General features: G+C 39.8%; 1 protein-coding gene across 5 annotated transcripts in view; it reads right to left on the bottom strand.

Annotated features, from left to right (window-relative positions):
* LOC103108052 (cAMP-specific 3',5'-cyclic phosphodiesterase 4D) overlaps positions 1-22,663 on the bottom strand; it is a 207,562-nt gene that overhangs the window by 58,699 nt on the left and 126,200 nt on the right. For 2 of the 5 annotated variants that reach the window (XM_060191315.1, XM_060191316.1), the window contains one exon: positions 10,864-10,976. In XM_060191315.1, coding sequence (XP_060047298.1) covers positions 10,864-10,976 — 113 coding nt within the window. Of the gene's footprint in view, positions 1-10,863; positions 12,396-14,684; positions 14,898-22,663 lie in introns of those variants that run through there. The other 3 variants (XM_060191317.1, XM_007516905.3, XM_060191314.1) reach the window with 3 other exon arrangements.

Below are 22,663 nucleotides of genomic sequence, written 5' to 3'. Positions count from 1 at the left end.
ATTATGGTGCCTAAGTCTGCACAGCACTCTGCTTGCCAGAAATAAAAGCCAGAGGCTACACTACACAGATTACAGTGCAGCAGGTCAGAGGTGCTGACAGGAACACAAGCAAGCTCTGGGCAGAAATGCACAAATACAAACACGTCTTTTCTTTCCAGACTAGCAGGGACAATATTCAGATGTGTCATGCTTAGTGAGAACACATTTATGTACAAGAATGTTATTACTAAACTAGATAAAGAGGATAGAGAACAGTTTAATGCAACCCGTGTCTTTCATGGTTTTTGTCTGCATACTCTAAATTTTTTATTTAAATGAGAAGAAACCAATCTGAACTGTTGAAAAGTTCTCAAAAATGACTGCCCTTAAGCAAAAACCTCAGGGTCTCAAGTAGAAAATGGCAGGATTCTTGTCCATGAGAGAAAACTTTGCCTCCTTGCAGGGCCTCAGCTACAAAACACTGACACTCAGTCCGTTAATCTAAGTGAGAAATGGAATTTCATTAGCCAGTATCATGCATAGGGTTAAAAATGCTTCACTAGGTCTGAACTAGAAATCATGTAGAACTCATCAGTACTCCGAGTGACTGGGGAGAAGTTATTGCTGATGTAGTTCAACAGCTACTCAATCTACTTGCTTTCGAGAAATGACTTGTATTTTATCAACATATCCAATAGTGTATCTCCTTCCTACAGTTTATTCGGATGACTTGAGGGAAAGGCTATATGCACAGGTGACCCAACCTAATTTAGAGACACCCTGGAAACTAAACTACATTAAGAATGCAGAGTATTTCTAATTACCCGAGTAGAACTGAAGAAGTCGTCTCATTTTCAAGTCAGATTTGATGAAGTAGAGAGATGATCACTTCTACCTCTTTTTGTTCTAACAAAGTTTGACTCTGACAAGAATAATGGGTAATAGTAATAAGAATGGTTTGAAAGCTTTGAAATTCTGGTCATGCTAAAGAAACATTATTAGCAAAACTGCCAGAGAGTGAAGTGTGGGGCAGGAACACGTATTTCCCACTTGATTAATTTACACTCATTTCACTCAAATGACATTTCTCAAATACTTTGACCAAATTTTCAGTAGTTCCCTGGGAAAGGGTCTGACAAACAGTAAAGCTGAGGCTATTTCTCATGAGTCAAGGTAATCTTTGTCCCTGAGATTGATCAGTAATTATTCCTACAGCAATTATTCCTACAGAGCAGAAATATTTGAAGTTCTATTTCCAGGGTCATCACAGTACCATTCATACAAATTATTCGATATCTAGTGAGCATTTAGCCAATGAGCTTTTGTTTCTGATGTTTATGGGTGCTAGAGAACTGAATAAAGCAAATGCTTCAATGCATGGTGTGGCTACAATAAAACGAAGTACACTAAGCATAAGGGGATTGTGTGAAAGTTCACACAGTCCTGTGGAATTAAAACGCTGTGGAGAATCAAAGGAGAAAAACATTGTATCAACTAGAGGAGTTTGGGATGGCAGAGTTGCAAAAAAACAGTACAGGAAGGGCTTTATAAGAGGAATGAGCATTTCAGGTAGACCTTAAAGATGGATAAAATTTAAGTAACTTTTATTTCTGATTCATAGAGCATGCACAATTTCACCATTCACGGACCACTTCTTCATTTGGATAGACAGAGAGGTATAAACGAGTTTTGCCCAGTGCCATGGGACCTCACCCATAGGCGACGAGGTACGCACCCTAGCCAGTGAACACCACTCTAGTTACCTGAGCAGCATGTCTTTACTTTCTAACACTACCACATACTTTGGTCCTGTTTTCTGGCAAAGTTATAGAATCAGCCATTTCTCCAAGGAGGTCTGGTTCCTTTGATTGGAAAATGGTAATACAAACAACAAGATGAGGAGGACAGGTGTGCTCACCGGTCCAAGAAACCATCTGCATATATAACAGATGGTTAAGGTGTTGGCAGGTAAAACAAGAGAGGCATGTATTTAATATAGTTTTCTTAACAGTAATATTACTCCAAGATTTAGTATCTAAAAGTTAATTCCAGTTTTATATAGAGGGGTAAGAGGAGTGCATGTACATTGGAGAAAATAAAACTGGCTATATTATTATTTTCCACAGTGTTATACATTTCTGTTTAAAAAAGCTCAGAGAATTTTATCTATTCTGATACAGTGTCAGTCCAATTGGGCGACTATAATATGACATTATACACAGGTGGGGAGAAATAGCTACACCAACACCCTTCAGTGATCATACGCTCTTAAAAATGCACTGGAAGCACAGGTATCAGGATGACATTTCCAACACTCGCCACACAAAAGAAGAAAGAACAAATTTCTGTATAGGTGGAAATGAAGGACAGAGCGGATATAAACACTTGTCATTCTACTTCATCATTCAATGCATTAAATGAGAGCACAGCAATTATTTAATTGTCAAGGAGGGGTGGAGAGCACAGGAAGGAAGCTACCCAATGTACATGTTGTATAAAGTGGAGCGTGACTCCAACCCATATACTCTGGCTACAAGAGATGCTATCAATTCATAGACTATGTGGCCTGAGAAATTAACGTCTCACAAATGGGAGATCACACTGTTGCAATTTGGTGTTTGCTTCTTTAATGGAAAGAACCCACTAATGTCAGAAGGAAATGTATAAATCGTCAAAAGGAACTTACCGACCAAAGATGACTCCCAAAATTGCGCATCTTGTTAAGATATCAAAAGCATGCTCTAGGTCCGTTTTTCAAAATGCTTGGAAAAGGGTGTGTAGAGGACAGTGCTTTTGATGTATTTTAGAAAATATATAACTAGGGCAACAGATTTCCTTAATTTTTCCATTAAGATGAGCCACTCAAATAGGTATTTACATAAAATTAACATAGGTGACATTAAATAAAAGATTTTATTATAAAAAATAACATTAAACATTAGATGTCACGGGAGTCGGGTGGTCGCACAGTGGGTTAAGTGCTGGTGGCCCAAAGCATAAGGATCCCGGTTCGAGCCCCCGGCTCCCCGCCTGCAGGGGGGCGTCACTTCACAGGCAGTGAAGCAGGTCTGCAGGTGTGTCTACCTTTCTCTCCCCCTCTCTGCCTTCCCCTCCTCTCTCCTTTTCTCCCTGTCCTAACAATGACGATATAAATAACAACAGCAGTAAAAAAAAAAAAAAAACAAGGGCCACAAAAGGGAAACTAAATACAAAATAAAAACTAAAAATAAAAAAAAATTAAAAGTCACATATAAGAAGTATGTGATATAGGGTTTTTCTTAAGCTTTTTTTATTTTATATCCCAGACATAAAATAAATCAGACAACTGACTGAGCACACAGCATTGCTACGTGCAAACCTGAGTTTTGCACATACTGCTCTCAACAACTTTTCAATTTTATTGGCCCTTTTTACTGTCTCCCTTTATGGATGAAAAAAGAAAATGAGATTCAGGGAGGCGAGGCATGTTGCCCAAAATATTAGGTAGGCAGCCACAGAGCTGGAATATGAAACCAAGTTTGTCTGATGAAAAACATCTATGTTCTTTCCACTCTATAAAGCTGCCATAAGCATCACTGGTGTACATGCCAGGCCAGTGAGTAAATACCATCTTCCGTCATCAGACACAAAGGCCAGCAAAACAATTCACAAAAGCCCTAGCATACTAAATGATTATAAAGAAAAACGCTTCATTAAAGATAGACGGTGGAAATTGTGTGGAGTTGTACCCCTCTTGTCCTATGGTCTTGTTGATATTTTTGGGGGAATAACGATAAAATACTCTCTCCCTATAAAGAATATGAAAACTACTATTGCTGCAGTTGGGAATCCAATATACTAATTCCCTAATGAATGCCAAAGGTTGCTTAGAGAAGAAAGTATCAAAAATCACATTATCTCTGCTAGAGTGAATAAAAGCAAATGCCTTATACTAGTGTGAATAGCAAAATAGAGGGCTACCTGTCTCTTATCTCCCAGATGTACTTCAGATTATGTGGTTGATTACAAGCCACTTAAACTATCCAAAGTACAGATAAGTGCAGCTGCCTTAACAAAGCTATGTCACAAAATAAGCTTCAGCAGTTAGCAGTTTAAGAGGGATCTTCTGCTCAAAAGACCAAATTAGTCTCTATATACTTTAAGAATCAGCATGATCATGATATTAACAGCACTTTAAATTGACTTATGTGTATCTGAAGTAACTTACAGTTTATGTTAACTACTGTAGAAATTGTAAATCAAAACTTTCATCCATGCTGTTTATGGGGGAGGAGGGGCACTTAATACACCCACAGAGCTGGGAAAAGTACTAATATGTCTAGACCAAGGCATTTGTTTTGAAATTAAAGTGAGGCCAGACCATACTTCTATAGGACAGAAGCTAGTGCTCTTCTATAAATTAAACTGAGGTGGCCTAATTGAAAGTCATTCCTCTAGTAGTGACTGATTTATTGAAACTACAAAAAAAAAAGTAAGTTCATGATAATTGAATGTTCAAGATATGCAAACTTACTATCACTAAATATTGATACAGGGACTAAATCAAAGACTAGATGAATTAAGATTTGTTTTGATCCTTAGTTAGAGCTTTAGTACTGATTAAGTCAAGGGTCTTAGGGGGGGAAAAAAAAGCCTGTTAAAAGTTTCCCTCTTAGGAAGTCGAACAGCAAGTGGGTTAAGCGTGGGTGGCACAAAGCGCAAGGATCGGCTTAAGGATCCTGGTTCGAGCCCCCCGGCTCCCCACTTGCAGGGGAGTCGCTTCACAGGCAGTGAAGCAGGTCTGCAGGTGTCTGTCTTTCTCTTCCCCTCTCTGTCTTTCCCCTCCTCTCTCCATTCCTCTCTGTCCTATCCAACAACGACAACATCAATAACAACAACAATAATAACTACAACAATAAAACAAGGGTGACAATAGGGAATAAATAAAATATTTTTAAAAAATTATATAAAAAAAAAGTTTCCCTCTTTCAGAGTCTGGGTGGTGACACACCTGAGTAAGTGCACATGTCACCATGTGCAAGGACCCAGGTTCAAGCCCCCACTTCCCACCTATGGGGGGGAGGGGCATTTCACAAGTGGTGAAGCAGGTCTGTAGCTGTCTGTGTCTCAATCTCCTCTCCTCTCTTAATTTCTCTCTGTCCTGTCAAGTAAAAAAGAAAGAAAGAAAAATGGTAAAAATGGCTGCCAGATGCAATGGATTCCTAGTACTGGCACTGAGCCCCAGTAATAACCCTGGTGGCAAGAAAAAGAAACTCTGTTTCTACCATTAATTAATTAAAACCCAAAAAGTATTCTTTTCTAACAATTATCTTTAAAACAAGAACTCTTTAATCCCCCATATTAACTTGTGCCAACGTGTGGAGTTTCTATAGTTACAGAAGACCTGTCTTAAAAAGGTTTTTGGCAGAGGCACACCTGGTTAAGCACACATTACCCATACGCACAAACCTGAGTTCAAGCCCCCAGTCTCACCTGGAAGGGGAAAGCTTTAGGAGCTGTGAAGTAGTGCCACAGGTGTCGCTCTTTCTTCTTTCTTTCTCAATTTCTGCCTCTAGTAATATAAGTCAATAAACTATTTTAAAAAGAAATAACCATTTTAAAAAAAGATCCTTAGGCAAAGCAACTATCTCTTAACAATTCTGACTGTGTCAATAAGTTAAAATATTTTAACGGAGAAGATGACTATTGTTGTTACTTGCTCTCCATAAAATTGTAAAAGGCCTTTTCCAACTAACTTCAGTTTCCTACTTAGCAAAAGTTTTAATACTTTATATTTTTTTAATTTGTATTTATTGATTTTGGATAGAGACAGAGAAACTGAGAAGGAATGGGGAGATAGAGAGGAGAGAGAGACAGGCACTTTCAGCTTTTTCACAGCTTATGAAGCTTCTCTCCTGCTGGTGGGGATCGGTGGCTTGAACCCAGGTCCTTGTGAACTGTAAGATGTGTGTGCTTAACCGGGTGTACCACTGCCTGGTGCCTACATTTAGTTTGGTTCAGAGTTATCCTTTACTCACAACATGCTGAAAAGTCTTAAAATTTAACTGCTTACATGAATATCCTATATTCATTCCAACAACCCTATCCGCCCAGAAGAAAATGCGTAGAAAACTCCTGCATGTTAACATATGCACTGACAAATCAAAAGCAGCAGGGGGCGCAGACAGTGAAAACACTATGGAAAAGCACACTAAAAAAGAATCAATTTAATTTATAGTACACAGAAATATGATAGAGAAGTTGTTAAACACTAAGCAGAGAGAATGAATTCCATGACAAAGCCGTGGCCACATTACAAAGCTGTCCTGCATATATCTGGAATAAAACCAAGAAAAATATAAGTGTTTTAGAAGGATGCCGAATCTTAACGCCGAGACAGACTTCCAGCATGAAACAGTTTTCCAGCAATACCAAATCTTGGAAATGTCCCAAAATTAGAGAGAAGAAACCAAATGCATTTTATAGGGAACATTGTAGAGGGAATCAAAATGACTTTGTTTTCTCCTTCAAACATCACTGCACTTACACTGAAGGTCTGGTGAACTATGGATTATTATGCCACAGAAAGATGAAATTAAAATGAGTCCATAGTAAATTACTGGAAGCTCTCAGGCTTAGGCTACAGGGTGCTCTCTTCACACCCTAAGTCTACTTTACTTTACATGAGACAAAGTTAACTAAACGTACTGAGCAATTAGTCTGAGTTGAAAATAACTAAAAAGGTATTTAACTCTGCAAAAATCTGTACAAAGAGAAGGAAAGATACTCATAGATCTTGCATTATGTTTAACATTTTCTTGCTTTCAGTTTCAGAGTAAAATATTTGGCTCTTCTGTCTGGCATTTTGTCACTGGGATTTAAGCAAAGACTAAGTTTCTAATTAGAATTCCAGAATGTTTCTGCTATAGCAGAAAAGGATAAATATTTTAAGCATCTTTTATAATATAGAAATATACACTCAAGGTATTTATTTTTAAAATAATATTTTATATTTAAAATTTGCACTACAGAACTTCATTTCTTTGGTTCCTTTAAAATACACACACACACACACACACACACACACACACACACACACACACATTCTCTCTCTCCTTAAAATGCTGGGTAAACTTGAAAGCTAATTGGTAAAACAAAAACAAAGAAACAATGACAACAACAACAAAATCCTTATTTTGTCCAAGTAAGCAACCAGTGAAGATACATGGAAACTTCCAATAATACCAGTAACAAATTCAGTGCCTCTATCATCAGATACTATTAGCTACTTTATACACATACTTTTGGAATATATTTTAACCTTTCCAAAGAGACACACACATGTTCATCTTATCCAAAGAAACTAATACTGATGAAGACTAAGTCATTTCTCTAGTGTAACTCTGCTAGTCAGGAACAAATTCATGATTCAACTTCCAGGTTTGCCTGCCTCCAAAGCTATGAGAGCTCACCAAAGCCTCCCTGAATTATAGCAGTGAACTTACAAAGGAAATCTGTACAAATCTCAGACAGAGTAGTGTGCTTATGAGAGTAAATGCAGTAACTTTAACCACTCAAATTAAATGCCATCTGGAGTTTCTTATCTCATATGATACAAGCATCCTACATGTATTATAGCTAATGCTGGCCTTGGTCAAGAAGTCAGTAATTTTCCTGCCTCATGCCATCAATCAGCATTATGCACACTACAGTACCAAACAGGAAACACAGTTAGTTGCTTCTTAAGCATCATTTAAAAATTGCTAACATCTTAGAATTACTTTATTAAGGTTAATATATATGCATACATATATCCAATTTATTAAATGTGCTTGAGAGACAACTTCTACCTACCCTCCAAATTCATCTCCATAATATATACTGTTTATCACTGTTTAAAAATCTGATCTCTTATTAGTGTTTTTATTGAGTTATTTTAACCAACCAGAATAGATTAAAAGAAAAAAAAATCTTCAAGAGAGAAGACAATAGAAAATGTCATAATTGATTATTAGTCAAAGGCAAAAAGGGGTGTAACTTGAAAACATTGGTTGGTTCAACTTAAGTGCACACTTAAAAAAATGAAAATAAAATAAAAGGCAACTCTTCAGACTTACTATTCACACCCAAGAACTATCAAAAACCTAGTGAACATGTGAAGCAAGGTGTCACATTTCCAGGTCAGACATGTTCTGCATCACTCATGAGGACCTTCAGATCAGCTGCTACAACTCAGTTTACAGCTCAGCTCATGTGGATGTGACTTATTCGTGCCCTTGTTATTCAAGCAGAAGGGTAATTTTACAGCCTTTACTAACAGCGCTTTCTTCTTCTATGCTAATCCTTTTTCATCTATAAAAAGATACACAAGCTTAACATTCACTTAGAAATGAATGGGTTAAATTTTTACATAAAATTGGAACCAGTAGCTTCAGCTGAGTTAAATTTTTTAATGTCAAAATTAAGTGCCACGTTAAAAAGTCTTGTAACCACAAGCCATAAACACAGCAAGGATGACTAAATTGTGAAAAAGTCGTTTCCCCCTTAACCTAGATTTGACTTCAAACAAATGAACCCAACTCCCACATTAAAGCTGAAAAATAACCCAAAGTCCAATTTGAGGGTATTCACAATTACAAAAAAAAAAAAAAAAAAAAGAGGACTGTTATATCTGGAGCCTTTAGAATAAAGGAATTATTCTGAGCAATTATTGTCCCCTAAGGAACTTCTTTCTTATCTTAAAGTTTGGGTACATTAAGTACTTGACAGTTGAAGTCATTTATAGTGCATTATTAGATTTCCAGGTAATATTTACTTACATTCAAATCTAATTCTCTAATTCTCATTAAGAGTATAGACTTCTGACTGGAATTGTCGTATTGCACCAAAGTAAAAGACTTTGGGGTGGGTGGGGGTGAGAATACAGGTCCAAAAAGGATGGCAGAGGACCTAGTGGGGGTTGTATTGTTATATGGAATACTGGGAAATGTTATGCATGTACAAACTATTTTATTTACTGTCGAATGCAAAACATTAATTCCGCAATAAAGAAATAAAAAAAAAGAGTATAGACTTCTAGGGGGGATAAGTCGCTGTAGCTGCTCAATTTTATTTTAATGAAGGAGTACTGTCAAATCCTCTCAAAAATACAAACACATTCTTGTACATCTCTTTGGGTGTCTTCAGGTTCCATTCATCCTCTGGCTACATAGAACTGACTAGACATGAGAATTACAATCTCAGGGTCATGCCAGAATACTCAGCATATGTCTTCTACTATGAATTAACTAATGAAAGAAAGGTCTCTGTAAAATTCAGTCAGTGGACTAAGAATGTTAATCACAGGGGAGCAGTGGTACTTAATGCCACCACAGCAAGTAAAAAAGCAGTGATTGGGGAAAAAAAAAGAGCAATAATTGGTCATTTTGAAGAAGAACCTTAACAAATAAAGATATGAGGCACCCCTTCCCAATTAGATTTGCTCACCAATGTACATATGGTTAAGTCAATATGCACAGGAATTGGTTAGTGATTAGTACCTGCAGAGAGTGAGAGGGAGTTTCTTTATGTAAAGCCAAGGTTCCAGTTAAATAATGCTATCTATATAAACACTGTTAACAGATAATGACTATCAAGAGGCTGATATACTTTGGTATTTTTAAAAACTGTCCAGGGGAGAGGTGGACAGGTGGGATAAAAACAACAATAAAAACCAGGGGCCCTGTGGTGGTTTACCTTGTTAAGCACACACATTACAATGTGTAAATTCAATCCCCTGACCCCCACCTGCAGGGGGAAAGCTTCAGGAGTGGAGAAGTAGGGCTGCAGGTGTCTGTCTCTTTCCCTCTCTATCTCCTCCTACCTTCTCTATCCATAAATAAATAAATAAATAAATAAATAAAATAAAGGTAATAACCAAACAAAACAGGAGTCCTTTAAAAGATATGTGCACATATATAAGCAGTATAATATAGAAAACAAAACACAGTAATAACCTTCATGGCCTTTGTAAATAGGTGACCAGATTTTTAAAATATATATTTAAAGAGGTGTTTCTTAGTAATTGGCACAAGTTACCAGTCCTCCTCACTAGCTGAGTCCCTCAGCCATCTGCAGGCAACATGCACATACTTCCTTTCCTATCCCCTAAGCCAAATACTCATTAAAAGTATACATATTCACAGTGGTTTCCTTACAAGACTTAAGTAAGAAAAAAAAAATCAGAAATTCAAAAAAAAAAAAAAAAACCACAGCAAAACTGACAACACTCTACCTTTCTTTGAGACTGAAGATTATTTCTCAGACCTCAAAACTCCACTCCTTTGGCATGTATGACACAAATGCCGCCATAGAAGCATCACTGTAACTAAATGACCTCAGAAAATTTTACTGACTTTCCAAGATTCATGGAAATAAACGTAAGAATCATAATGAACCTTGGAGCTTTGTTGATGTCGTGTGTGTGTGTGTGTGTGTGTGTGTGTGTGCGCGCGCGCGCGCGCGCGCACACCGCATGGTGGAGTGAACATATGAAAAGCTCAGTTCTTCCCGGGCACCCTGAGGGTTAAGGTCCAACTTCAGTGAGCTCTGCTCTGAGTTTCAGTGCAGTAGGTTAAGTGGTGACATCCAAGAGATTGCACTGACCTCTACAACTCTTATTTCCAGCTGGGAATCCCAAGCACACCCTTAACATGCAGTGCCAACAGATCTGCCTGGAAACCAACCCTGCTGCAAGGGCAAAGTGTCATTTAGGAGTCTGCCACCACCCCAAAACAAAACGAAACACTCAGACAGATAAGACTTCCTAGGGGGCCAAGGTGTGTGTGGGGGAGCTGGGGGGCAGGGCTCCATCAGCGTGGGAATCAGCAGTCCCGGGGCCTGGGTGAGAGCAGAGCAGGGGCTTACCTTGTTGGAGGCCATCTCACTGACGGAGTGCCTGGTCTGCAGGGTCTCTAGCTGGTCCAGACACCAGTCCAGCTCCTCCAGGGTCTCGCTGGCCAGTTTCTGGTAGGCCTCTTCTGCGAAGAGATAGGGAAAGGGGGTCTCAGTTCTCAAGCGCTTCACGGGGCCACCGGCGAGTTCAAAGGGGGGCATCCTGCCGTACCCCGCCATGCTCGGATGCTCTGCGCCCGCACATGAGGGCTGCTCCTTCATATTGCCAAGCCGGGCACCGCGCAGGGGAGGCCGGCCTCGGGGCAGCACCGTCTCTCCAGCTTGGCGTCTCAGCTCGGCGTCCAGGGATGGCGCGCCAAGTGTTTGGCAAGTCAACTTTTACGCGATTAAATAAATTTAAAAAAAAAAGATAATAAATAAATAAATAAGCACGAGGTGACTTTTGTAGACGGCGCGCGCGGCGACACCGGGAGTCTCAGTCCTGGAAGGTGGCGGGGGGTGGCGAATGGAGGGTGGCGGGTGGCGCGCACGCCCCCGAGCCCGCCCCGCGGAGGGCGCGTCTGGTCCCCGGCTGCCCGGTGCCGGGTGCCCGGCGCCCGCCCCGCCCCGCCTGCCGAGCCTCGTGCGCGACGCTTGAAAGCAATGAATCAGCCGCGGCCGGCGGCGCGGCCACCACGTTTCCTGTTTTCTTTCTCAACTCCTCGCGCGGCGGGCGCAACGCCGCTCCATCACCGCGGCTTTCCGGGAACAGCCCCCTTCGCCCCCCCTCCTCAACTCTCCTGCACCGAAAGACCCCGAATGGCCTACGCCCCCGCCCACTCGCCCCCTGCAGCCTCCGCCCCGGCCGCCCCGCCGAGTCGGCGTGGCATCACCCCGCTAGCTTTGAAGCGGTGCCGGGGAGGCCGGGACCAGCAGCGTGTGTGTCTGCGGGGAGCCCGGCTGTGTGTCTGAGCGAGGGGAGCAGCGGAAAACCCGGCGTGGAGCGCCTGCCGCCCCCTCGCCTGCTGCTGGGGTCGCGCCCGCCCGGAGCTGGGACCTGGCGCGCACGCGCGCACGGCCGCGCACCTGCCCCGGGGGCGGCGTGGGGGGTCCCCTGCGCCCCCGGCACCGCTACCCCCTGGGCCGGGCCTCCCACTCGGCAACCTGCCCCAGCCTTAAGACACCGCCACCAGCCGCTTCCCGGGAGGTTTCGCACTAGCCCCTGAAGGGCTACACAAACAAGGTTATTCAGGACTCTTATTCGGGACTCAGGACTCGTGCCATCTTTTCTGTGGGTTTAGAGTGCAGAGGGGTGCGGTGGGGCGGGGGGGACTAAGGCTTCCTTTTGAGAGTTTAGAATTTACCTACTTCAGAGAGGCAGGGCCGTGGAGGATAAAAGTCATTGTATTATAAACTCTCGGTACCCAGATCCTGCAAAGTACCAGACTTCTAAATTGAGGGGTAGGGCCATCTCTCAATTAAACAAGCAAATACAAATATCCAACGTTGAGTAGCTAGAGGCCTATATAGAGTTCGGATTTCACGTGCTCTATTTCAAATTCAAAACTGTCTTAACGCTTGACTGAAAGTAAGAGTAATGTGAATGCACATGTCATGAGCAGTTTACACATGTTCAGATCAGGATACTTTTGTTATTGCCAAGAGAAAAAGCCTGAGATGGTGTTTCTACCTATTTTGCATAAAATAAACTACAAACAGTGAGGAAATAAACAGGTCTCATTCAAAGGAATCAAACATCACACAGGAAGCCTCTCCTGTTGGGCCAAAAGAGCAGAGCACTCTATATAAATGCTTCAGTTGGATAGAACGCCACACTAGCGTGTGAATGAGCAAAACTTACAGAGGGGTAAAAGCAAACTCTAAAGAATATATCTGATAAAAATTTGTTATTGTTAATTAAAAAGATTACACTGAAAAACTTACATGAAATTGGTCAGATCCCATTCTTTCTCTTGGAATCTACGAGTATTGGAGAAGAAGGAATTTTGCTTTTGTAATTTAGACTCCATTAACCATCAGTGGCACAACGAAGAATTTCATGCACTGATTCTCAGGGTCCTGGGATTTTCCAGATAAATTTGTTATCTAAAATTTGTAAAACTTGTAATAACTTCCAAAGTATGTGAGTTACATGTGCAATGCAGCTCCTTGTTATCAAGGCTTCTTGAACATTAAACACTGAGAATTGTAGGTTCAAAGTTAACTCTTTTATTATACCTTTGTGTGTTTCTGTACTGATTGTTGTAAATATATACTTTAGGTGAGCAAACAATAGCCTAAAGCTTGTTAGGTGAAAAAGTGCTAGATTATAGTCTCCTCTTACCCCATAGAACAATCTTAAAGATATTTTTAAATAAAAAGAGTAAACTTTTTATAGCTTGCCATTCCTTATAAGAATATAAAAACATTACTTGTCATAAAAACTGAAACAGTATACAAAGGTATAATGAAGGAAGGCCCTTGTAATCCCATACCCTAAAAATGATCTACAATAATTGTCTATGACCACAATAGAGTATTTTCATTTTACTTAATATCTAATTACCTAGTTGTGACAATAGGAACACTACTACTATACAGTTTGTTTTTGCTTCCCCCCCTTCCATCTACTATTCAAAATAGGGATGTAGGAAATTTCAAGATGAAATTAATTGATTTTAGGTCATTTGAGTGGCTCCTAGTTTAATATGCCCTATGTATTAAAGATGCATAGCTATTATGTCTGGAATTTGTTCACTGTCATCTTTCCAGTCACTGGTCACCCCTCCCAACCTCCTCTCCCCAAAGCTAGGCACATTCTCTGTATATCTCATATATATTATGTAAGAGTTGGTTTCCCATGTTCTATTGTACTCCAACTCTTCCAAGTCTCACCCAAAAGGGAGACTGCCCAGTAAGTAAGCTCTTCCCTACCTTCACCAAAGGCTCAAAGCCTTTCAGAAACCCAGACTGTGGACCTGGCAGGATGTGGTACCAAATATTATATTTCAGTGTTTCTTTTTTTAATGTAACAGTGAAAAAGTAATTTGGGGTCTTTTCAGTGCTTCAAGACATTATGCACTTATATACAGGATTTGCTCCTAAGAAAGCAGTACAACAATAAAAGGGACAAATTATTTCAGTCCAGCCTGGATTAGCCATTTTTGAGAATTAGTATCTGTATACCATTATGATGTGGATGTGCCTCTACTGTAAGTTCTAATATCTATGGATGCACTGTAAAAACCCAGGGAATGACCAGAACAAAGAGAAATAACTAGAAGCACATTGACATACCATTAAGAAATAGTTTGTTTTATATTTAAAAAGTCTTATAAAACTTGCTCAAATAACGAATCTGTTGATATTAATATACAGCTGAGAATACTACTTTTCCAAATGTCTAAGTTTATAGGCAATATGGCTAGCCACAGTCATTTTAGGCTCATTATTAAAGCTTAACTTTTAGGAATTTCAACCCCAAATGTTCCAAAACACCGAATAACTGACCTTTTCATCCCTACTAAAAAAACCTCAATGTGCAGTTGCTTGTTCTTCTAGAGGAAACTGAGTCACCACAGCAAACAACATACCTAAATGCCATCAACAGCGAGCAGGACAAAAACATGAGCTAGTTTAATTTTGAATTTTACCAAGAACACATCCTTCATTCATTAATAAAATGCTTTTCTCTCTGCCCCCCCCCCCCAATAGTAGTGGCACAGTATTCACCAAGGCATGATTTGAAAACATGTGAAAACTCTTTTATCTAACTGTTCAAAGTCTTGCTGAGACAAGGAACTACAGGGAGAAAAAGACCCAACCAGTAACTATTAGCAAAATGGAACCGCAACCGGGAAATCATTTGAACCTCTGAAAGTCCCCTCCTACAGAAGCATCAGTTTCCTTCAAGGCATCCTTGAACTATGTAACACTGGTGGTTCTGCACTGGATCTTCTGTGAACAAACAGTACTCAGTTCTTGCAGGCCAGCACTTGGTTTCCGTCATTGTGATGCGATCAAGGGTTCCCCCTGACACGTGGCCTGAAATGCTGCCAGGGGCTCCAGGAGAAGATGCTGAAGCAGCAGCTTCCCTTTGAAAAGGGAAAAAAGTAATCTCCTCACAGCCACAGCCCTTGGCTAGAGGTTGAGATCATTTTCTTGTGAAATGTTCAGCTGGATATTCTTACCCACAACTTTAAAGGGATGTTGACCTCTAGGTAGAAAAGATCCATTCTACATGATGGGTAACCTTGTGGATGTTGGTTTCTTTGCCAAAACTTGAAGGATTAAAGACCTGTAAAGGTTTGACATGATTCCTAGAGAGGCTTATTGGTGTAAATGAAGAGAAAAGGTTCAAAAAACATGGTTTACTTAGGATACTGTTTGCGATTAATTAAAAAAAAAAGTTATAGCAACTAACTCTGATGTTGTTTTCAAGACAAACTTCACTTAACAGCAAATACTTAAATATGTGTCTTCTTGACCACCGTTAATTAGCTCTGTCCCAAATTTACACCTAATTTCCCTCTTTGTCCCTAAGGATGAAGTTGGCAGTTATCTGAAGTTAGCAGCACTGAAGTAAAATAATTTGTTTCACATATGTTGCCTCGAGCCAGTCATTCCCTGAGTTTGTGACAGTAAGAGATTTGAGCAGGTTAGCTCTTAGGTTTTGCTGACTTTATTTTTCCCCTCTGTACATTTTATCTGATGGGAAATACATGAATGAGTTGGATTCACTTTCAGTGTGTACATGTAACAGGTTTAAGCAGAGCTTGCCAGTGGCAAGCTGCTCGTCTTTCCAAGTATATTTCTGGCATCCAGTTCTTGTTTTGAAGTATTTAAAAAAAAAAAAAGAAAAGAAATATAGCAAATTTCACTTAGAAGTTCAAAAGAAGCAAACCTCCAAAGGAAAGATACATGTAATTCTGTGTTTTTTTTCTCTTTTATCTTTCCTATGATATGTGTGTGTGTGTGTGTGTGTGTGTGTGTGTGTGTGTGTGTTGCTGCTTAGTGCTCTAGTAGAGTACTTTAAAATGGAATAAGCATATGATTGGGTTTCATTGCATTCTAGTACTATCTGTAATCTGTAAATATTTATTTAGCATCAACTATGTGTAATTCACTTACTTGGAATCTATGGAAACAAAATGATTAAAAGAGTGTATCTCAAGGTGAAAGAGATGGCATAATGGTTATGCAAAAGAGTTTCATGTCTCAGGCTCTGAAATCACAGGCTCAATCCCCAGCACCACCCTAAATCAGAGTTGAGCAATACTCTGCTAAAAATAAATAAATAAGCAAATATAAGTGTATCCCATATTCAAGGAAAGCTAGAGCTCAGTAGGGGAGACTATTTCATCATACTATACTATACTATACTATACTATACTATACTATACTATACTACACTACACTACACTATACTACACTATACTATACTATACAAAGGAAGCATACGGACTGTGAAAGAATGTAAGGGGTCCATTTAAATCAGAAAGAAGGGGGGAAATATGCAAAACGACTCTCCAGCCTGAGGTCCCAGGTTCAATGCCCCTTCCACCACCATAAACTAAAACTGAGCAGTGTTCTGGTTTAACAAACAAACAAACTACTTAAATCAGAAAAAGACAGATATGGTCTGGGAGGAAGTGTCCCAAGGAATGAAAAAGAAAGTAAGTAAAAAGGATGATGGGAAGAAATTTAAAGGGAAGTAATATGAACCAACATAAGGGTCTGTGTTCACCAAGGTGTGTGTGTGTGTGTGTGTGTGTGTGTGTGTGTGTGTGTGTGTGTGTGTGTGTGTGTGTGTGTGTGAGATTAGACACAGACTGGCTATAGAAGTATTGCCTGGCATATGCATGTAGAAGTTTTGGACTACATTTTCAAGTATAGGAAGCACAGAGTGATTCAGAATGCAGTGTGAGGTGGATCTGATTTTGTTTGGATGGAAAACTGGGCTGCAATAAATGGAATTGAAGGAGGCAAAGTTGAAGTCAGCGGGACCCTTATTACCCTTGGCTGTATCATTGATAGAATAGATTTAATAATGTGTAGAACATTTGCATGGTAGAGTGAAAGACAAACACTTGCAGACTTGTTTCACTGCTCCTAAAACATTCCCCCTGCAGGTGGGGAGCAGGGGATCAATCCCAGGTCCTTGCTCACTGAGAGCTTAACCGGGTCCGCCATCCCCCCCCCCCCCCCCCCCGCGCCCCCGTGCAAGTCTTTTACATAATCGTTATGCTAACCTTCCCAAAGACAGACTTCTTTCTCTTACAAAAATAACCTTCTGGGAGTCGGGCTGTAGCACAACGGGTTAAGCGCAGGTGGCGCTAAGCTCAAGGACCAGCGTCAGGATCCCAGTTCGTGCCCCCCACCTGCAGGGGAGTCACTTCACAGGTGGTGAAGCAGGTCTGCAGGTGTCTGTCTTTCTTTCCCCCTCTCTGTCTTCCCCTCCTCTCTCCATTTCTCTCTGTCCTATCCAACAACAACGACATCAATAATAACTACAACAATAAAAACAACAAGGGCAACAAAAGGGAATAAATAAATAAAACAAAAAAAATAACCTTCTAAAAAAATACCCCAAGCAAACAACAAAAAGATCTCTAGTAACCAAAATTTTACTCACAGTGTATTCACCATAACTGTATTCAGCAGTATTTTTTTTTCCCCAGGGAGAACCTGCCTGTTTTATTTTTTTAAAAAGTGTTTAACAAGCCTAATTATGACAGATTAGATTCTATAGAACTTTGGGCTAGGTTGAATTCATCTGTGTGTTCTCTTCTACACAGGAAAAGGGAATAATGTTCTGGAAGAGAGAGAGAAGCATACACAAAGAAATGAGTTGGTTTATTCAACAAGATATTCCCACCCTTAAACTCTTCTACACCTCATTTTTTATTATAATAAAGTTCCTGAAGTCATAAAATTCTGAGATAAAGAGACTCTGTTTTAATCCAAGGAGAGACTGAGCTTCTAGGCCAAATTGGCTCAAAGAGAAGTGTCATTTTAATAAACATTTATTGAACAGCTGCTATGTGTCCGGTACTGAGTACACCAAAAATAAACAATTTTGGGTTTCAGGAAGCTCAAAGCCCCATGAGAAGAGAATTAGAGGGCAGTGGGTATGGCGGTTATCCACTGAAACCAGGCAAGAGGTCTAGGTTCGATGGTATACATAAAACAGACTGGGAAAGGATGTCAGCACTGAGTCTTCAGGTACGAACTGAAACATCAGCTTGATGAAGAATTTAAGGTGACTTTTGAGATAGAGAGCAAATGTATTCTCTTGCCAAATGTAGAATATATTGAGTTGTTAGAAAATTCATGACACATTTTTGGGTAGAAACTTCATCATGACTTTCTAGACAGCCCAATAAGTCACTCTAGTAGCTGTAAGTAGATGATAAGGAAGTAAAGCTTAGACCTGGCTATGGGCTAAAATAAAAAGTGAAGTAGTTACAGGGGTCATAAGTATGTTCTTTTTTTTTCCTGGAGAAATCACTGAAAATATTCTAAATTAGTTAGCCATATGGTCTAATTTACTTTTCAAAAATGTTATTCAGAGAATAATGTAAGAAGACTGGACAAGGATAGGACCACTCAGAAGACTAGTGATAGATGAAAACAGAATTCAAGGTAATGCTCAGAGTAGGAGGTGAAACTGTCAAAGGATCAGAGAAGAATCTCTCAAGAGCAAAGAGAAAGAATTTCAAAGGGGAATATCAAGACTTGGCTACTGATTTCAAGTTACTACCAGTAAGTTGGTTCTCATCTCTTCTAACTCATACTTCAACAACACAAAATTAGAGATGATGTTAGAAGAATGCTAGTGAGGAAGTTTTTGTTTCGGGACTTGTTTCAATAAAGGGACAATAAATATTTTGCCAGAAGATTATAAAGCATGCATTAGAACTCTGTGTTATTTACACACTGTTACTTAGGAAGCATTAATGTTGGGGGTATTGGGGGGTGGTGGAGGTTTGGTAGCTTGTGTGACAGGGTGCCTCTTGTCCCAACACATACAACAACCTTTTAATGAGTCACTCCTTTAATTAAGAACCTGCTACACATTATGGAGGAAAAGGGCCTCCATTGGGGGTGAGAGAGTTTCACAGTCATCTGTCACAGGTAGATGAAAAATTGTACCCACAATTCAACAACTGTACTATTAATCACGAACCCCCCCCCATAAAGTGATGAAGAAGAAGGTGCTGCACAAACTAACTCCTACTTACTACACTAATATTATACTTCTCATGCTCACATAAGACCTTTCCACAGTGGAGCTGTCAGTGTTTTCTCCTAACTCCGTTGTATTTCTTCTACCATCTAAGCTGGCTTGCACAGCCAACCCTTCCATATGGACTCAGTTTTATGACTTCTGTCTCTATACATTTACATTTATTTCTATAAGTATGTGGTACAATTCCTGACATTTATAACTGCTCAACAAATATAAGTGAGTAACAGTATCTTTTTTTTCCTAACAAAGAGAAAATAATTCTTTCCTAGGAAGATTCAAACAGGAGTACTGTCCTGGGTTTGAATTTCCACTTACATACATCTTATCATCTCTTGTGTTCAGGCTCTGACTTTTAAACTCTATTATCTGTGTCTTTCGCAGGTGGCACAAAGCGCAAGGACTGGCGGAAGGATCCTGGTTCAAGCTCCCGGCTCCCCACCTGCAGGGGAATTGCTTCACAGGCAGTGAAGCAGGTCTGCAGGTGTCTATCTTTCTCTCCCCCTCTCTGTCTTCCCCTCCTCTCTCCATTTCTCTCTGTCCTATCCAACAATAATGGCAGCAATAACAACAACAATAATACCTACAACAGCAATAATGACAAGGGCAACAAAAGGGAAAATAAATATTTTTTAAAAAAAGAATGTCATGCATCTTACCGAAGTGAAATCTTAATACTGAAATTAAAATGATAGATAGTGTAATGACACATAGAATAATTACAAAACCAGATGAAGTTTCAGAATACATCAATAACTGCATAGGTAATGAAGTTTGTAGCAAACAGGTGAATGAGTTGAAAAGTCATGTGTCATTTTACTAAGATCATGAGAATAGGTCTCCATGCAAATTAAAATGGGAAGAATGACTTCATTTCCTCTCTACTCTTGTTTCTTTAGGCTTAGTCAATTTCTAGTGCTTACCTTGATTTTTTTTTTTTACCAATCTTATTTAAATCTTTATTTTCCACATTAAATCTACATTTAAAAACTGTCTATCTCCTCCCTCTTCAGTGATTTGTTCTGTATTTCATTGCTTCATTTCTCCTACCATGCATGAGGACTCAGGTTCCAGCCCCTCTCTACATCTGCAGGGGGGGCACTTCACAAATGGTGAAGCAGTCCGGCAGGTATCTTTCTCTGTCTCTCCCTCACTTCTCAGTTTCTTTCTGTCTTATTAAATAAAATAGAATTAAGGGGGGAAAAGAAAAAAAATGGCTGCCAGGAGTGGTGGATTTATATTGCTTGCATCTAGCTTCAGTGATAACCTTGGTGGTAATGAGGGGGGAAGAGGAGGGGGAAGAGAAGGAGGGAGAAGAAAAGGAGGAGGAGAAGAAGGAAGAAGAGGAGGAGGAGGGTAAGGTGGTGGTAATGACAACAATCCTGGCAGGTATAATTGTTTTGATTTCTTTTTTATACATTTTTAAATTATTGGATAGAGAGAGAAATAGAGACAGGAGGAGGATATAGAGAGGGAGAGAGACACAGAGACACCTGCAGCCCGATTTCACCACTTAGAAAATTTTCCCCCTGCAGTTGGGGAGCAGGGGCTTGAACCTTTGTCCTTGCTCACTGTAATGTAAGCACTTCACCAGGTGTGCCACAGCCCGGCCCCTTGCTTTGATTTCTTACAACTGTACTTCTAACACTTTGTGAAGTCTAATATATCCTAAATATATGATATAAACCTACAAATGAGTTAATGATAATTTTTTTAAATATATTTACAGAAATCACCAGGGACTCCAAGTTAAGAATTCATTTCTGATTAGAGAGGAAGAAATAATTGCTTTAACCTCTACTGCACTTGACCAGAGTTGTTTATCCTGAAGTAAGGAGTACCATTGTCTGCTTTTTTCCCATACCTTCACGGATACCTGTCTAAAGACAAAGCCAAATTCCATTTGAAGGGACTGAAATCAGATTATATATATATATATATTAGGGAAATCGTGTTTTATAAGATAGTAGTTGCCTCATGGGTACAATTTCTCATTCTTCCTCTCAGTCCCACCAGTAATTTAGGTTCCCTGCCACCATTGTGCACTGGGCCCCCAATGCTTTCCCCAAACTAGGCTCTTCTGAACAGGTTTTGAATTGAATCTGAGAAGGGTGACTTCTTATTCTGGACTGATAGTCTCTCTACTTGTGCTATAAGAATACACAAGTGAGAAGTCATGTCAGCCTACTGGTAGACCTGCATTGACTGAAATGCCTATACACATGGAGCAAATTGCAGAAGTCAAAATTAGATCAGGTGTAGTTACCTGATCTACCTGTAAATGAGCTGACTGGATACATAAACTTGAGAAAAAAGTTGGTTTTCTACTTGTACAAGTGGGAGCTTTCATTGATGACAAGAAGGGGCTAGGTAGTGGCACAACTGGTAAGACATACAAGTTACAATGCATAAAGACCTGAGTTCAAGCCCCTGGTCCCTACCTACAGGAGGGAAGGTTTATGGGTGGTGGAACAGACTTCAGGTCTCTTTTTCTCTCTCTCTTCTCCCCGCCACCTCCATATTTCTCTCTGTGTTTATCATAATTTAAAAAGAATGGAAAAAAATGTTCCTCAGAGATAGATTCATCATGTAGGCACTGAACCCCAGTGGTAATGCTGGTGGAAAAACAAAAACAAACAAAACCCCCCAAACCAATCAGCATTGCTTAACCTTATTTGATCCTGGAACACTTAAAAAAAGGAACAAAAAAAACCTTTATATTATTTGATAGGACAGAGAGAAATTGAAAGGGAACAGAGATAGAGAGGGAAAGGAAGACAGAGGGACACTGTAGCATTACTTCAGTGCTTGTAAAGCTTTCCTTCTGCAGGTGGAGATTGGAAGCTTGATCCCAGGTTCTTGTGCATGGTAATGTGGATATTTTTTTTTCTTTTTTGAAAATATAACAACTATCATCTCTTAAAGGATACAGCGACAAATTGTGTCCACACCATGTCCCATGTCAGGTGATTCCAAATACAAACTATATATTACAATATATTGTAAGTTCCCATATATTTGATATCTTCACCAGAGGTATCTTATTTCTGCCCTTCAGACCTTCACAAACTATTGAAAAGTGGTCAGAGAATTAACTTCTCCTCTTCTTTCTTCTCTTGCTCTCCTTACCCCAGACAAAAAACAAACAAACAAACAAACAAAAACCAAGCATAATTTTTGTATAATGTGTAGAGCCTCTCTGATTGCTATGAAATACAGTAACACAAAAAATTCAATGATCTGCACCTGACACATACCAGCTGCTGCCTACAAACAGTACAAAGTGGCGTGGAAGTCTTTCAGTTTGAGTGCTATTGTACTTCAGAATAGAGAGAGGGAAATCTGTGCTGTAGCTTAGAATATAGCGATTCAAAAGGTGAACCTGGATATAGGTCTTTGGTGAAATGAATGACTATGGAAGGAAGGAGACAGCTGACATTCCTTTCAGGTAGAAAAAGAAAAAAAAATGTCTGGAGCCTGAAGAAAGGTTGCTTGTGTGGGCCTTAAAGAACCTGGGTAGAGAGTAAAATCCTTCCAGTGAGAAGGAAATAGAGTCAAATACTTACATGTGTGACCTTGAACTAA

The sequence above is a fragment of the Erinaceus europaeus genome, chromosome 5, assembly GCF_950295315.1.
Source record: "Erinaceus europaeus chromosome 5, mEriEur2.1, whole genome shotgun sequence".
In the NCBI taxonomy this organism is placed as follows: domain Eukaryota; kingdom Metazoa; phylum Chordata; class Mammalia; order Eulipotyphla; family Erinaceidae; genus Erinaceus; species Erinaceus europaeus.
This window is presented reverse-complemented; position numbering and strand designations above follow the sequence as displayed.